At 44.6% G+C, this 16,816-nt stretch overlaps 4 protein-coding genes across 5 annotated transcripts in view; 3 read left to right on the forward strand and 1 right to left on the reverse strand.

Annotated features, from left to right (window-relative positions):
• Positions 1-882: 882 nt before the first annotated feature.
• Positions 883-9,557, reverse strand: LOC106741606 (zinc finger matrin-type protein CG9776-like). 2 transcript variants are annotated; one of them, XM_014613782.1, is made up of 9 exons: positions 9,469-9,557; positions 7,954-8,277; positions 7,704-7,832; positions 7,071-7,236; positions 6,688-6,866; positions 6,231-6,605; positions 5,702-5,807; positions 4,370-4,488; positions 883-4,068 (listed from the first exon to the last, which is right to left on the reverse strand). In XM_014613782.1, the coding sequence occupies exons 2-9, from the start codon at positions 8,248-8,250 to the stop codon at positions 1,879-1,881; spliced, it is 3,561 nt and encodes a 1,186-aa protein (XP_014469268.1). In that variant the 5' UTR covers positions 8,251-8,277; positions 9,469-9,557; the 3' UTR covers positions 883-1,878. The 2 variants fall into 2 exon arrangements, with proteins under 2 accessions (XP_014469268.1, XP_014469267.1); XM_014613781.1 differs by lacking the exon at positions 9,469-9,557 and adding an exon at positions 9,075-9,236.
• A 1,369-nt stretch (positions 9,558-10,926) lies between these two features.
• On the forward strand, positions 10,927-12,310 carry LOC106741580. Its single transcript, XM_014613714.1, has 2 exons — positions 10,927-11,342; positions 11,666-12,310. Exons 1-2 carry the CDS (start codon positions 10,960-10,962, stop codon positions 12,273-12,275), a joined length of 993 nt encoding a protein of 330 aa, XP_014469200.1. The 5' UTR covers positions 10,927-10,959; the 3' UTR covers positions 12,276-12,310.
• A 237-nt stretch (positions 12,311-12,547) lies between these two features.
• The window catches only part of LOC106741646 (transmembrane protein 231-like), a 4,886-nt gene continuing 617 nt past the window's right edge, over positions 12,548-16,816 (forward strand). Inside the window, exons 1-5 of the mRNA XM_014613859.1 lie at positions 12,548-13,153; positions 13,246-13,409; positions 13,721-13,843; positions 13,927-14,134; positions 14,331-14,596. Of these exons, the coding sequence (XP_014469345.1) occupies positions 13,015-13,153; positions 13,246-13,409; positions 13,721-13,843; positions 13,927-14,134; positions 14,331-14,593 (897 nt within the window). The 5' untranslated portion in view covers positions 12,548-13,014 and the 3' untranslated portion in view covers positions 14,594-14,596. The remainder of the gene's footprint in view (positions 13,154-13,245; positions 13,410-13,720; positions 13,844-13,926; positions 14,135-14,330; positions 14,597-16,816) is intronic.
• Positions 16,361-16,816, forward strand: part of LOC106741647 (ubiquitin-conjugating enzyme E2Q-like protein CG4502) — a 4,416-nt gene continuing 3,960 nt past the window's right edge. The window contains exon 1 of the mRNA XM_014613861.1: positions 16,361-16,519. The gene's annotated coding sequence lies outside the window, so the exon portion shown is untranslated. The remainder of the gene's footprint in view (positions 16,520-16,816) is intronic.

The raw sequence follows: 16,816 nt of genomic DNA on the forward strand, positions 1-16,816 counted from the left end.
GAGCACGGGGAAACGTCTTCTGCCGTAAATCGTATTACATTTTATCGGGTGGGACCCGATTGACCATGTCTCTGTTAACCACCGGATTGGCTGACATTAAAAATACACCAAACTACGGCTGACTGTGGCTCGTAGTGATCAATTGCAACATGGTCAATCGGACTGCTCCCCATTTTATCACTGAGAGCAGAAGGCTAAAAGGTTCCGCTACACCTATTGTGGGATCCAGACTTCTTTCCGTTAGTAGCACGTGTAGATCGCGCAAACGATCGATGCTCATTCCACATGGTTTCCACATACCATTCCACGGTAAAATAATAGAAACTGAACTGTTATATATTTGCTCTACACGAGATACTGTGAAAATTGCGAGACGTGTCTGTCCTATTGCCGGACATGCCATTATACGCGCTAACGAACACTCTGCCTATTACGTACGTCGATAACGAAATTTGGTACTAATTGATATATCCGCGATACCATCACTCTCGTACTGACGTAGACTGATCAACCGGACAAGGTTCATTCCCGGTACTGTACAATACGGTACTGTAACTATGTAGACTAAACGCGCAGCGCTGTGGTAGATTAAGCGATTTCGTGAAATCCAACAGCCGATCGTCTCGGAGAATCGCGAGGGGGTTTACCTCGAAGATCGCAGGAACGCACTCGAGTGTGTACTCGCGACAGCAGCAATAATAATTCCGATTGCATTTCGAAACGACGGAGATTAAATAGGTACTACACACGTCGACCTCGCGAGACAGTAAGAGATGTGATATTATCTTAAGAGACCGATCGAAAGATATTAAAAGAGCGAAGGGTAACGAGACAGAGTGATTCCTTGGAAAAAGAATATTTTAATTCGAAGGTTAACGTCGCCTGTGTATCTCTCTCTCTCTCTCTCTCTCTCTCTCTCTCTCTCTCTTTCTCTCCCCCTTTGAGCGCACGACATTACATTCCAGCGTTCGAGCGGCCACTACGACGAGCCTTTTACGTATAAAAATCGCAATCGACACGACGAGCGTAGTGGCCTTTGTTTTACATTTGAAGTTTTTTGGTATTGTACATATTATATGACGCAAAGCTTGAGTGTTACGGATTTGCAATATAAATATTAAAGAAGAATATATGATACGTTCGAGTGACACAATATGCGGCGTGTGTGTGTTTTTTTTTTATTGGATATTACATATCTCGTCCCTGCCATCTGGTCTTCTTATAATGCAAGATAAGATAAACGATAAAGCCGTGTTTTGCCCAGATCGCCGATCTCCTAGCGAACGTACACAGGGTCGAAAGAATATACGTGCATAAACATAAGTTCTGTAACATCGAATCAAGACGCAGACGAGGCTCCGAGCCACCGGACTCGATGTGGCGGCGGATAATGGAAACTTAATGCGACACGGACGTTAATCATACAGAGAGTGCGTCATCAATGCCAAGACCAATGGACCGAGACCAGGAGAAACAAAGGAGACAATCTTACGCTAACGAGAGATAACAAATGTTACAGTCTAACAGATAATCCAATACAGAGCTCCAAAATAGCGTACGTCGTTAAGTAATCTTTACAGAGCCTACGCACCCGAGTATGTATGTGTATCTCTACTCACGGTATCTCGCGACCGTCTTTATCGTGATGGCTTCCCTCTCTCTCTCTCTCCTTATCAAATATTCGGTTTCAACGTGCCAAGTACGCGTCGCCAGTAAATCCCGCCACCGCCGAAATACCCACGCGTTATTTATCGTGCGACGACATATTATCGAGTGAATGATAAGCATCTGTAAATCAATCAATTAATCTCTCGCTCTCAATCGGCCGACGGAGATGAGGAGTCGCTCACGCGTTCGATATGTGCATGCGCCAGCGATTTACAGAATCGTATCTCCCTCGTCTATACCCAGCATGCGTAGGTCATCGGGGCCAGGTTGCGTGTCCGCCTCGGCCTCCGCCTGCATGATCTCAGGCGGCGGTTGGTCCATATATTCGGGGCCGTAGCCGACGCAGCCGAGCATACTGTACATGGACGAGTACATGACGTTGGCCTCCGGGTGGCTCTGCTGCTTGGTCTCGGCGGCCTCCTCCTTGGGGAAGATGATGTTGAGAGCCTCCTGAAGGTCGTCCGGCAGCGGGATGCTGGGATCCGCGGGCGGTCGTTTCTCGCTCGGCTCCGGGATGTCGGCCACGTCCGAGTGCACTGCGCTGTCCACCGACGGCGGCGGTGGCGGCGGGTTCTGGTGGTTCGACACGAAACTGCCGCCGGCGGCGTTCGGCATCTGCGGCGGCGGCGCGTTCATGAAGGGCGGCATGGTCTGGTTGGTCGGCCGCACCGGCTGATGCGGCGGGAACCTCGTGGGAGCCTGGACGAAGGGCGGTGGGTTCGACATGAACGGCGGGGGCGGCCGGTTCGGCGTGAACTGCGCCGGTGTGCTCTGCACCGGTCTACTCTGCATCGGCTGCTGGCTCGCCGGCGTGTAGCTGGGCGGCGGCCTGTTCAACGGCGGCGGCGGGTGCGGCGGCAACGGCAACTTCGACACGCTCGGTGGCTGCTGCTGCTTCTGCTGCTCCACTATCGGCTGCTCCTCGATTACCGTCTCCTCGGACTGGTCGTCGATCTCCATGTCGACCACCTGCGGCGTCGGCTTGCTCTCGTTCAGCACCGGCGGCGGCGGCGCCACCAAGATCTTCATCGGCTGGTTCGGCTTGCCGCTCACCGGCGGGACCGCGCTGTTCAGGCTCACCGGCGTCGCCAGCTTGGTGATGTGCACCACCCCCGGCGGATTGATGATCTCGTTCGGCACCTTCGGCGTGTCCTCGAACTTGCTCTGCTGGTACGGCAACGGAGTGAGGTCCTTGTCCGGCAGCTTCGGCTCCTCGGCTTTCTTCTTGAATAACGGCAGTCTACCGATGAACGGTAACTTGCCCTTGGACACCTGCGCGGTGACCTTCTTCACCGGCACGACGCCCTTCTTCGACTTGGACGCCGACTCGTTCGTCTTCTTCTCGAACTTGGACTCGTCGTTCGACGAATTGTTATCCTCCCGTCTGTCCTTGCTGTACTTGTCGTAGCTTCTCTTGGGACTGTCGCGCCAGCTTCTCTCGCGCCGCGGCGAGTCGTTGCTGTCTCGCTTCCGGCGGTCCTCGTAGTAATCGCGATCCCGGTCCCGGTCCCGATCTCTATCCCTGTCCCGGTCCCGGTCTCTGTCTCGGTCCCGTCGGCTCCTTCTCTCGTATCTGCTGTACTTTCGGTCGCGATCGTCCTTGTAGCGATCCCTGTCGCGGTCCCTCTCCTCCTCCTTCTCCACCGATTTACTCTCGGGTGGCTTCACCGTCATATTCACCTGCTGCTTCGTCCAGAAGCCCATGTGCGGCTTAGGCATCTCCTCCGGCTTCGGCAACTCGATCGGCTTGTTCGAGATCTGCGGCTGCGGCTTCTCCTCCTCCTTCTTGATCCAGAACGGCTTCGGCGGCTCCTTCGGGCCCCAAGCCTCCAGCTCCTCTGTTTTCTTCGAGAAATTACCCTGCTGCATATCTTCCTCGCTCTCGATCGTCTTATCCATCTTGCGGCTGCTGATGCTCTTCATCTCTTCCTCCTGCTTGGCCTTCAATTTGTCCCTGATGGAGTTGAGGAGCTGCCTGTCATCCGACTCGGACGGGTGCTGCTCGGCAGGTGCTGGCGACTGGCCCGCCTGTGATTTCGACCAGTGGCTCTTCAGCTTCAAGCGAGGGTAATCAATCTCCTCGTTCAGGATCGCCTGCGTTGAGGCCTTCATTTTGTTCCGCATCGCCACGCGTATGCTCTTGGTGGTGTCCTGGTCGGATTCTGTGTCCGAGTTATCCGACTCGCTGGACGTGTCGCTCGCGCTGCTTCTGTTCCTGCGCTTCTTGGCCTTCTTCGACTTTTTCTTGTTCTTCTTGGATTTCTTCGACTTCATCGGCGGCTCATCATCCTTCTGCTTCTGCAGCTCTAATTGTATCTGCTTGTGCTTCTCCTCGGAGAACGCTTTCTCACGATCAGCCATCCAATCGGTCTCCCAATGCGGGTTCTGGTCCACGAAACGCTGAACAACAAATGTAATGTCAATTAGGTCAGCTCGTTCGTGTCTACTCGAATCCGAAGAAAACAATTCCGTGAAAATTCCTTGATTCTCCAGGTAATTTGTTAAAAATTCCAGATGGAATAAATTGATGAAACTATTTTTTTCTATGATTTTTAACGGAGATAATATTAATAAAATCCGGTCAATCATACATTTGTTTATAAATAATGAGATAATATGACTTGTGGACAAATATCCACTTAATTCCCCGATTTCCAAGTAATAAACATTTGACCTGATGCTCTCCGAATCAATCACTTACAGAAAAGTTCTCTGAGTGTCGTTTGGACTTCAGGTGGAGACTAGCGCAATGGAGATCACCGATCCACGAATCGCAGAGTTTGCAGTACCATGCTGTAGCCGCGCTGAAGAATTGCAGACCTATAATCAAATAGACGCGCAGTTAGCATTATTTAAGCTTCGAAGAGGGGTAAAGCGTTATAAGTTCATAGAGAATGACCTTGTGCTCTGCCACGACACATTCATGTCACTGAAAACAAAAATAATACATTAAAAGATGTTCGGTAAAAAATGGCCGATTATATTAAATTTCCTTGCATAGTCCCACGGCGTGATCTGCGGAACAACAGGTGGGAGAGCAAGGGAGAATCTCGATTTTATTTCTCACGCAACTGTTATCTACATGATGTACAAAGTAATAATGCATATAATAATACACTGTATAAGTATAAGCGTACATTACATTATTACATATATTTACATTATTCATTGGAACATACTGCAATCGCTCGTCTTCTCACGATCGGCCTGGAAAATCGTCAGAATTTACTCGATTGTTGCACGGCGCTCGATTGTGGCGCGAGAACTGTCCGATTCGCACGAAAGAGCGTTCGCAATATATTTTACAAGCGATTAATATACAATTTTGTATTGTTCTTCATAGTTTATAAATAAATAAATAACATAACTAAAATCATAGAGCCGAGCAACTTCTAGTCTTCGCGTAACTTCACCAAACTTACACATGTGTGTATATAAATATATACATCTCATTTATATAAGCATGGCACAAAATACGTCATTACTTTCTGCCAAGTAATGCACAATACTCCACGGTGGATCAGATCTTGACAGATTTAATCCTGATGGCGGTTAAACACCCTAGACGATCGGGGATCGAGGAAAATTGATAGTTGCGCAAAGTGAAATCAGACACATGTGATTGCGACAAAGAGTGATACGTATTGCCTGAAAGTCTCGGAAAGAGTGCGCTTCTTGAATCCACTTAAAATCCAATGCATCGCTGTGGTGTTTGTGACATTGCTTGAAAATACGCCGCCGACCGAAGCGTCGGTCACGCGATGATTGCACGTTCGCCGATTACGATTACGGTTATTTGACCAAGCACGACGACGTCGTATTTCCGACATGTGCCGAGACACATGGACTGAGATCATGTCTCCGGTTCTAACCGTCTCATCGAATACGAATAACGAGGAAACGCGAGGGCGTACATATTTTCGAGCAATTCGCAATTGTTGACCTCTTCAATACATACCGAACACCACAGTAATCTGTGCACAAGCTACGGAATTATATTCTATTAGTAATTGCCCACTGTAATTGACCATACCTTTGATAGGTGTTCTTTTCGTCGGCAGGCCAGGGTAATGGAGCACCTCCTTTTCTGTCCCCTCGCCGTTTCGTTCATGCCAAGGCATATCAACTATCTTGCGTTCCTGTCGTATAAAAAAATGCAACGTGTTAGCGAGACCGGTTTGACAGCGGGCGCGAGAAACTCGGTATTTTCTGTTTCTTTTTCGATAATAAAGATATTGATACATGGTACATCAATCGTACTTGTGTACCAAGAGTACCTGCTTGTTGATTATACTGTGCAATATATCATCCACTTACTAATATATAGTTTGAACTACAAATACACATATAGTCTCAATTATTATGTAAATCCGTTTGTTTCTCTCGCAAAATAACACACACGGTACGTGATCTTTTCTTTTACCTGTTCTAATAACTAACAAGGTATTATTTGTAACAATGATTTTTCGCACAAGAGTCTGTCTAGAATCTAACTTTCGCTAACTTCGAGTACTTCGGTCTCCCCTTAGGATGAATGTATCGGTGTAGAAAATGTTACTTACTAAGCATGCCTCTTTGTGCTCATTGCTATGTAGATGATTTAAATACTCCTTTGCTGTCTTAGGAAAGATATCGCAGACTTTACACCAATGCATTTCGGGATCGTAGTGTACGAAATTGTACATTGGCTTATCCTCCGACGATCTTCTCTCCCTAATATCTTTATCCGTTTTGGATTCTTTATCGGAATCAGAAGCGGACGACCTGTCGGGCGAGGGGGACTTCCCTTTCGGGAAGTCCTCTTTCGGGCTTCTCGAGCGTTTTAATTCTAGCTTAAACTTGTTCTTCAGATCTTCCACGGTGACTTTGTCACCGATAATGCCGGTGAGCATGTCGATGACGTTGTGAATAGATTTCATTTTATTCTGTATCTCGATCTGCAAGCACATTTGAGTGTGACAGATGATTCAAATCACACCTGAATATACGCGATGAGACGACGATGAGTGCGTTACTTACCTGCAACTTTTGGTTTTCTTTTATGATGCGGTTGTTCTCACGTCCACCCTCCTTGCCGATCTCGTCACATTGTTGACGCAGAATTTCCAGTTCACGTTGCAATGTTGTTGATTTCTTAACATATTCCTCACGTTGCTTCGCCAATGTCGCTTTCTGCTGTTTCACCTCAGCTGCGATTGCTGCTAGGTGTTCAATTCGAAGAGAGTTTGAAGATTGTATACAAAATCGATATGTTCACTGATATATATATATGTATATAATTTCACAATATATATATTGTGTGAAATATGTCGAGATAGCTAGCATATTTATTGAAGGAACAACAATACTGTCAGTCTGGATTCATTGTACTAAGACGTCGAGATATTTTTCTCGAAACGTACCTTCTTTCTTGACATCTTCTGGTCTCGACATGGATGTCACCAAGCTCGCAGAACCGCTGTCAATCGGCCTCGATGATTCTTGCTGCGATGCCAGAGTCGGTGGTGGCGGTGCTTGTTGGTTATTATACGACACCTGATTTCCTTGCCAGTTGGGTGGCGGATAATCCTAACAGAATAAATGCGTTGAATTAGTTTCAAATATTGCAGCGACGTTCTTATCGACCCTTACCTTCGTCGGACGATATTCAAATGTGAGGACTTTGGCTAATACATGGAAGAGTCTTGAAGATGTAACGTCTGGTCAATATTACCGAACTTCCAATGCCGATGCCAGTAAAATAAATAACGCGGGTGTTATATACTTACTGGAGGGATTCACAATTGCGATTCAATGTAACGTCTTGGAAGGACAAAACGCTACCGAATATAAATTATAATCGGTAGCAGAACGGTATTTTGCATAACGTGTGTAGATGTTTCAAGAGCTCGCGAGTATACGCTCAGTCTATTCAACTACGCATTGTTTCGACACCGCGGACGATTCCTCTCAGACGTGGAATCGTCCAGACCGTCAGTCTCCTTAAAAAAAACCCCTGCCCAAAAGCATCGCTCTTTATCTAAGAAAGAACTTACACTTCGATAACCAGCAGGCTGCGGATAATTATAGTCGTAACCTGCGCCATAGTTGTAACTGTAGTTGTTATAACCCTGGTTGTAAGCTGATAAAGGTGGCGGTGGTTGACTTGTGTTTGGTGGAGGTGCCTGTGCATGAAAATGCACAAAGAAAATATATATACAAAGCACGCATCAAACAGGCTTGTAACATCATTGGAGATAAACTACACAAGTCAATTGAACAGATTTTATTTCTATTTATAGATACCTGATATTGATTATGTACTGCTGAAACATATCCTGTAGAACTGTTCGGATTAGGCACAGCGCTCTGTGACTGAGTCGGCGGAGCCTGCTGCTTCCAATCTTGAGATCTGCTGGGATCCTTTCTTCTTCTATCTCTGGAACTTGAACGGGATCTCCTGTCTCTGGACCGGGATCTCCGATACCTGACGACTCGCCTGGGTGATGGCGATCGGTCATACTTCCTTCTTCTTCTATGCGAGGAATCATCCGAATCAGCGCTAGGGCTTCTGGGGCCCTTGCGCCTGGATTCCTGATCCATGCTATATATAACTGTTTACTTCAGAATCTGTAAAAAAAACTCAATGTAGTTTTACCATTTTTCACTTGTACACAACATTCGCATGCACTTGGCACAATATTCTTAAATCTGTTCTTTGTCCTTGAACAAGTACATACTTTTGGAACTTAGAGAAAAATAGGTATGTAGCTATGGCTTTGTCTACACAACATCGTTAATCCGGTTTAGTAGCAACCATAGTTAGTGAGTTCTTGCATTTAATTGGACTATATTATTAGATCTGAAAGAATATACCAATCGAATGTAAGAGCTCACTATAGTTGTTATTAAACAAAATTAATATCGCCATATATAGTCTGTGTAGAGTTTATGTAAAAAAAGAAGGAAACTCAAGCAACACAATGCTCAAAATCAGAACATAAGATGTCTATAAGACATCTTTAAAATGTTCCGTGTTCCAACAACTTAAGAACATCTTTAAGACATCTTATGTCTTGATCTTAGACGTTGTGTTTTCTGAAAAAAATGGACTAATGCCAGCTAGTGCAGCCAATTCAATTATAAAGAACAGACTTATTTCATGTTAACGTTGCAAAATTCAGTGAGAATGAGGCGAGCTTAATTCGAAATGTGCATTTTTGAATGCATATTTCTTTGTTTACAGCAAACTTTACAAATAGCGATCTCAATCTCGGATAGATTTATACAAAATCGGTATCGATGCTTATCTCACGACACAACACGCGGTACACAAGAGTTTCGAGCGTCGCCTTGCAGCCATTGCTATCCTTTTGTCGCGTGACGATTCACGTATCGACAAAAAGCGATTTACTAATGTGACTTACCTCGAGCCGTTAGTTCTTAACAGATTTTCTAAATTTTATGGGCGAGGCAATATTAGCAAAGTTCCACGTGTGCAAAATTGCTAGAAAATGACGACACCCAACATACTTGTGAGATAAAGATCATGCAATTGAAGTACCCGACATTGGTTGAAGCGCGATGGTCGTCACGTTAAATTGCTGTGATAATGTATAATCTAGTGGGGACAACTCGAGGCTGAAGTTTCATGGATGGGTATCGAGAAAAATTATGGCCGATTCCAAGAATATAAAGAAAAATAAGAAGAATGCAATAATGCGATATTTGACATTATATTATAATTTCCACATATGAATCAAAAATAACTTTCAACTATATTTTTATTATATATGTATATAAATATATTATGTACTGTACCGTGTATTAATAAGATCCGTTCTTTGTCGTTGAACTACCATACACTTCCGAAACTTAAAAACAAATGTATGGCAGTGACTTTGTGTAAAGGAAAGGAGGAAATAGAACTAGTGCAAGGTAGTGTAGCAAGTTCAGCTATGGACAGATGAATGGCATGCTTTTACAGTGCATTTCGGTTCTCTACCTGTAGAGGGATTCTGTAACCAACAACTATCAGGTTGGTATGTGTCGTTGCGCAGCTTTTTTTCCATATATTATACCTGCGCAACAATACTCCTTAGTCGACAGATGGTTACAGAAATCCATCAGAGTATATCCGGGTAAGAAATAGGAACACACCCTTGAGTGTAGAAAGGTATCGACATGTGCGCCCTCTCCAGGCTCCCGATGCATATCTCCCCGGGCTCAGTTCCAAAACCCTGCTCGGTGGGTAGAGAGTTCTGAGCTGTGTTCAGAAATCCTACTCAACGAATAGAATACCATTTAATTAACCAATCAGGATGAAAAGCAAACATTTCTTTGTCGTGATTTCTTGATTTCTTTATCGTGATTGGTTAATTAAAATTTATTCTATTTATAGAATAGAGTTTTGTAAGTCTAGGGGTGCGTTCAGAAATCCTACTCGACAAGTAGAACAGCGTTTATTAAACAACTAACTAATCGTGATAAAGAAATCTTTGCTCTTTTTATCTTGATTGATCAATTAAATGGTATTCTATTCGTTGAGTAAGATTTCTGAACACAGCTCAGGAGGACCGAGCGGCTGATCTATCCGAATATGTTCAATAGAAGAATTTATTTTCAAGAGATTCATTCCTATTGGATCCTATTGGATTTTCCTATTGAAGATGCTTTGCAAAATTCATCGAAAAGAAGTGCTGCAACCTTTTTGTGATTAAAGCACGTATCAGACCACGGATTAGGATTGAAATTGAATTAAAATTTGACCATTCAGAGCGAGATTCCCTAAATTTAAGTTTGGTGAACTTTGTTCTGATTGGTTATATTTCAATCCAATCTCAATTTTAATCCATAGTCTGATACCGGCATAACCATACGTCGGATATCGGATGTAATGTGAATCCTGCATAAGACGTTTCGCGATAAAAATTGGACCTTTACTAGATAAGTAGCGCAAATTTACGGCGAATCAGACGAATCTTACTTTATTTTCATAAAGTACGGCACAACAGTAATTAATTTATTCAATTTTTTAATTAGATGTGATTGATTTATATAATTATATATATTTGTAATACATATTCATATTTTTAAATATGTTATACATGTTTATACATACATGGTCTTTTTTTTATAGTGTTAAATTATTAATATCTGTTAATTTCTCGACTGGACTTTAGATATTTAGCTACTTCTAAACTTGGCTTGCTATGCCCACAATCGAGATTGACTGACAACGCGAGCGATGCTCTCTCATCACCTCGACTGATTCGACGTTTGACAAACGGGGCGCTTACGGAGGATTTGAAAATGTCGGCGGACTCGTCGAGAAATTCCGCTGATTCTAGTTATAGCGAGCGGGAAGACGAAGCGAGACACAGCAGCAGCCACAAAATCACGAAGCGATTGAAGGCTCTCTTTTGCTGCGTCAAGCGTGAGTCGCACGAACGAGTAATCGAATGTGACCCCGACGAGTACGACTACATCATCGAGAAGCTCGTCGTGAAACGCGTGCCGCTGGCGTTGTTCGCAATTCGTGCCGATCTTCCGAATCGGCACGGATCCGACATGATGGCGATACCAGAGCAAACCTCACGATCGTCTTCGTCCATCTTTGGCAAAGGAAGCAATCTTGTCATGAGTGCCGCTACACGAGGAACAATCTCGATGAAGACTATGATGGACAGCGGCGCGTATGCCCGACCTTGTTCTTTGTAGTTCAACAATCCTAGATAACATTTGGTCTGTTCTTTTTAGCTTCATTGCTGAACTGCTGCACTCAGAACAAGACAAATATATTTGACCTTGTTCTAACTTATTGCATCAGTTCGGCATTGCAGCTAAAAAAAACAAACCAACAAAGATGTCCTAAAATGTCGTAAAGACGTCTTTTAGACAATAAGATGCCTTTAGAGGATTCACCAAAGACGTCTTTGAGACATCTTTTAGGCATACATGTTTGGGTTGCTACAAATGAGAACATCGAATTTGGATTAATATCATTATGCCTCTTCAGCTTGAGTCATCGAGCTAGATCTTCAGCCTGGCGAGATCAGATCCTGGACAGATTCAGCACCCTGCATCCTGAGCTGAAGGAGTCCGAGAGGCCGATCAAGGATCCGCTGAATTTCCCGCAAAGCAAACGATCGTTTGTAGATAACACGTCCGAAGTGGCGTCGAACATAAAGACTGACGTCTCCTTCAAACGAATGTCCTCGGTGATGGTCCGCGATGAGTCTGTAGTTCATCGTAACAGGCCTGTTTCTGGATTTAACAATGGGAAGACGGAGGAAGGACGAGAAGCATCCTGCGAGAGGGATCGAGGTAACTGTTTCCCTGGACTAAACCGGAAGTACATAGTATCACCGTTTCAAGTACAAAGGGGCTCCTTCGACCTCGAGACGCCGAAGAACGTCGATGAAGACACCGGACGAGTGGACTGCAGGTCGTTAACGTATCTCGGGGAATCCGTCGAAGACGGAACTTTGCAGTCAGCGGCGGCTTCGAAAGAACGCGACTTGCGGAACACGGCGGTCAAGTGGAGAATCACTATTAGACGACGGCGTGCGAACGTGGACTCCACGGCGGTTGCTTCCGAGGTGGAATTTCTTAGAAAAGGAAAATGAAGATTTGAAGTATACATGGGAGAAAAATCGCATTTTATGCAACTAAATGGGTTTTTCAATTTTTCCGTGTTTTTTTTTTTTCGGTTTCTTTCCGAGAATGAATAAAACAAATGAGGAAAAAACGAAGTTTTTCCATTTTTCCGCGATTTTTTCTTCGGTCTCTTTCCGAGCAAAAATGGAAAAAGCTGTTTTCATTCAATTATAGAAACGATATCTCTCCCGGTAGACAAAGAGCCCAGATAAGGGGATTTGAGACAAGCTGTCTCAAAATCATCAAGAATGTGTTCAGGATGTCCTGTAGAGTCTTAGGACGTCCTAAGCCCATCCAAGATGATCTGAGGAACGTTTCGTGCTCTTTGGGAACATTGGATCAGCATCTTCAAATATTATTAAATATAATTTCATGTATATATTTCCAACTGAGACCGGGTAGAAATTTCCCATAAGAATCTTCCTGTTCCTTACAGCCGAGTTTTCGTTTCCACCCCCCACCCCCACCAGGTTGGAACAACAACGGAAGGTTCAGTCAAATGAACCGACTTCCTTCTCCCCGTTGTAACTATTTACATCATTACTATAATCAATTAAAAATAATTTTTTCCGCGTTCAAGCCGCGCCCTCCGGAAGGAAGAAAGCAGTCGTGAATACGTAGCCCTACGCGCACTCGCGCGGCAATTCACCTGCCTCTACATGCTCGCGCACCTGCGGACGTTGCCGCGGCGACGAGCGCGGTATCAAAATGGCAGCGATCGAGATCTTCTCCAGCACGGTCGTCTACAAGTACAAGAGCAGAATATACTCCTTCGCCTCGATCGTCGTTCTCCTGTTCATCGTACTGTCGTTGATCACGCCGCTATTCATCGTCTACCATGCGGGAGGTGAAATATCCGTTTTTCACGGTCATCGTCGTCACCTGACATGGTGCGTTTCACGGCGCAACATAACGCACCTGATGTTTGAAAATCTCCAGGTGTCTGGATGCGAAATCGGATGCACGCGGAAACGCCGGATGTGCACTTCGAATACAAGTACTTGCTGCTCGCGGAGGTGGACCCCTACGAGGCGCCCATCGTGTGCACCACGTTTACAACGTACAAGGAAAATGAGATCATAGATCAGTGTATAATGACCAAAGTAATTATCTTGCTGTCGAGATAGCTTAATGACGTTGAAGCGCGAGACTCGATGCGTCTTCGCTTGCTCGTACATTTTTATTTGTAATTTTTCATTAATTTCGTAAATTTTCGTTTTATTGTAATTTTTTTATTCGCTTAAGTATCACTTATTCATTTATCATTGTTAGTTCAATATAAATTGAATATAAACGCATTAGATAATTATATATATATATATATATATATATATATATATATATAGAGAGAGAGAGAGAGAGAGAGAGAAACAGAGTTATATAATATATTTATATTCAATTTATATTTTCTCAGGTGCGAGAGAATGACCTGAACAACGACGGGCGGAAAGACTCGTTGAAGTTCGAAGCGCACTTCTACACGGACAAGCCGGTGAAGTCCGTCAAGCTCCTACTGTTCTTCAATTTTCAATTAAAGGTACATACCTCGTTGCAAACGCTACGAATAAACTCGTAGTCGTAGTTTCGTCCGATTCAATGAATCTCTTTTGCTTTCGACAGCACCTCATAGAAGCGACGATAGAATCGATCGGTGTGTTCGACCATGCGTTGAATCGAGAGGCTCAAGAGATACGGTTCTTCGGCGACCTGGAGCTGAGGCAGAAAGGGCTGCTGCGCAGCGGGGGCCTCTACGAGACTTACAACCATAGCATAGAATTGTCCGACTACACTTTGGACGAGCTGCTGCTGTACAATTTCAACCGGAAGTGTACGTACATACGTCCGTCTTCGCGGTTCGCGCGCGGTTTGACGTGTGCAGCCGATGATAACGCTCGCACGATTAGCCAATCGAATCCCTCCGCTTTTGCGAAAAGAAAGAAGCGCCCAGCATGTGTCTGACCTCCCGGACCACAGTCCGGCTGCGGACGCGGTACCACGCGCGATATCGAGCTCTCGTTTCTCAGTTTCAGCCAGAATCACGAACGAACGTGTAACGTGGCGCAACGGCTTCTTCAGCGATCAAACGGTGGCTGTCATCGGTGAGCTCTTCTACGTGGAGAACTTCATTCATTATCAGCCGAGTGTCTGGGAGGAACTCAAGTGGGCATGGGTACAATATCTATCGTGTCTGCTGGTGTTCGCATACGTATCTAAGCACATCCTGGTGTTCCTCTTCACGAACAGATATCTGAACACGTACATTGTAAAACCGTGGGCGAATAAATAGCCGGTAAATAAATTTGCTTTTTATACGCGTATTGGTAATTATTATTATATATATATATTAGTTACATACGAACACACACACATATATATCTAATAAACATCAACTATCAGTAACGCAACATTAATATTATAATTTCCTACTTAACAATATAATTGTTACATAAAACATCCGTTATACTGCATTTACATTGTTAAGTAGGAAATTACAAATATTGATCCCAGTCGACATCGAACACTATTTACATAACATCTATGTTATATAGTTTCGCATTCAACAATGTAAATATAACATATAGTGTAATATTGCATTCACATTATTGAGAGCGAAATTATAACATAGCTGTTATATAAATAATGCTCGATTGGGATGTTATTTTAATGGAAGAATTTTAATTTTTACTGGATATATAATTGGTTTGCGCTACAGGACGTTCCGTCGTCATCGCGTTAAATTTCAAAACGGCACCCCTTCCATCCTTCCCATGAGTAGAGTTACTCCTAAAATTTAATGTGCATACAAATTCCTCGATTGTCCGCGACCAAAGCTCAAAGGTTACCACCTCCTATCGCCGACCTCCCCATTCAGGCGCCTGCTGGACGCCAAGAACAATACCGTACGGGCTGAATTCTCAGTGTTAATCAGAAGGCGCCTGTGTGAGGCAACCAATTGTAAGAAATGATAATTTTGTGAGTTCTGCTGGCAACTCGAGAAAATAATCGGCACTACTGTCGAGGAGAACCCGGTTTCAAATTGTTCGAAGAATCGGCCGACAGAAATCAGTATTCTGAGTGCAGGACGGCCCAGTATGTCGTATATACAACTACGTATATTGTGCATTTATACACGTAATACATCTCAGTAAACACCAGCCAATATATAAAACGGTATTGTTATAATTTTCCACTCAACAATGTAACTGTTATATACAATGCATGTTATATTGCACTTACATCGTTGATTGAGACATAAATTATTATTAAAAATTAATAACAATTACTAATTTATAATAACTGTAATTTATTATTACTAAATTATTATTAAATTATTATTATTATTTTAACTGGTATAATCCCAGTAAGCAAAAATCATTGACCGAACGTTGCTCCCAGATAGAAATGCGTGATAATCACATTAATCACATTTCATCACAATGTGATTGTCATACTTTCTCAATGTGACTGCAATACTTTCCCTTAATACCTTTTCAAGGATCATAAAGAGATTAACATGACATGAGCACAAGATGTACACAAGAAATATGTATGCTTGGTAATATGATATTCCTGAATATTAAAATCACAGTGTGGAAATATTATTTTTAACGTCCCGGTCAAATATTGTTAACAATGTTGCGCATAACTGGGAACTAGGAACTACGATTGCAAAAATGTTCTGTTAATGATTCCTCGCTTACTGGGACGTCACTTGGTGAGTCGGTGTTTACCGGGAAGTAATCCCGCTCGGCGCGTCGCCGCGTATTTCTCTCTCGTCGCCCTGCGGGGCGAGGAGATGGATTCCGTAAATCCGAGTCTACCTTCCGTAGGATCTCCCGCACCGAGCGTGGCACTACACGGATACCGAGAGGGAGTCGGAGCGTCGCGATAAAGCGCGATCGCACCACTCCGTTCATCCGTTCAGCCGTGGCGGCGTTTATCGGGCACGAAAAAGCGCGGTGGCTTTCCGCGCGCCGATATCGGCCACGCAAATTGGATCGATAAGAGGGCCGGTTGTGCCACCTCCCGGCGCTACGCTCGGCAGCATCTCGTCGACGCCGCGAGGCTTCCACCCTCTCGCGCTTGTTCTCCCCGGCTGGCGGTTCAATGAGGGTGGAGACTGCGCCGTGTCCGGCCGCGTTCTCGCCGTTCTCGCGGACGCAGCGCGTAATAATCGCACGCGGACGGTCCATCGGAGCGACGTTTAGAATGGGTGAGTTCCGACAGTTCGGACAGGAACACGGGGAGAGAGCGTCGTCGTCGGCGAATCGCGCTGCTCGAGACGCGCAATTCTCCTCGCGAGCGGCGGCAGACGATTCGGGCGCCGCAACAGGAGCTGCTGTTTTCCCTCCCTCCGTCCCTCCGCAGGCTGGGTAGGAGTTTTCAATCGCTGGGATCAGTAGAAGATGCTTAGCGAATTTTCCCCGAGTGTTTCCCGAGAGAATCGGAATCCGGAAGATAGAATCGCAAATCCGCGCGCAACTTGCCCTCCCCCCCTCCCCTCCCCCCC

The sequence above is a fragment of the Dinoponera quadriceps genome, unplaced genomic scaffold (genome assembly GCF_001313825.1).
Source record: "Dinoponera quadriceps isolate SergipeBrazil2010 unplaced genomic scaffold, ASM131382v1 scaffold586, whole genome shotgun sequence".
Classification (NCBI taxonomy): Eukaryota; Metazoa; Arthropoda; class Insecta; order Hymenoptera; family Formicidae; genus Dinoponera; species Dinoponera quadriceps.

What these genes read in the sequence shown, in the direction of transcription:
- LOC106741580 (XM_014613714.1), top strand. Translation starts at nt 10,960, where the DNA reads ATGTCGGCGGACTCGTCGAGAAATTCCGCTGATTCTAGTTATAGCGAG. An exon ending in ACTATGATGGACAGCGGCGC is followed by an intron (nt 11,343 to 11,665) that starts GTATGCCCGACC and finishes ATGCCTCTTCAG; the next exon opens with CTTGAGTCATCGAGCTAGAT.
- LOC106741606 (XM_014613782.1), bottom strand. Translation starts at nt 8,250, where the DNA reads ATGGATCAGGAATCCAGGCGCAAGGGCCCCAGAAGCCCTAGCGCTGAT. An exon ending in AGCCTGCTGGTTATCGAAGT is followed by an intron (nt 7,237 to 7,703) that starts GTAAGTTCTTTC and finishes TTATTCTGTTAG; the next exon opens with GATTATCCGCCACCCAACTG. An exon ending in AGCACAAAGAGGCATGCTTA is followed by an intron (nt 5,808 to 6,230) that starts GTAAGTAACATT and finishes TTTATACGACAG; the next exon opens with GAACGCAAGATAGTTGATAT.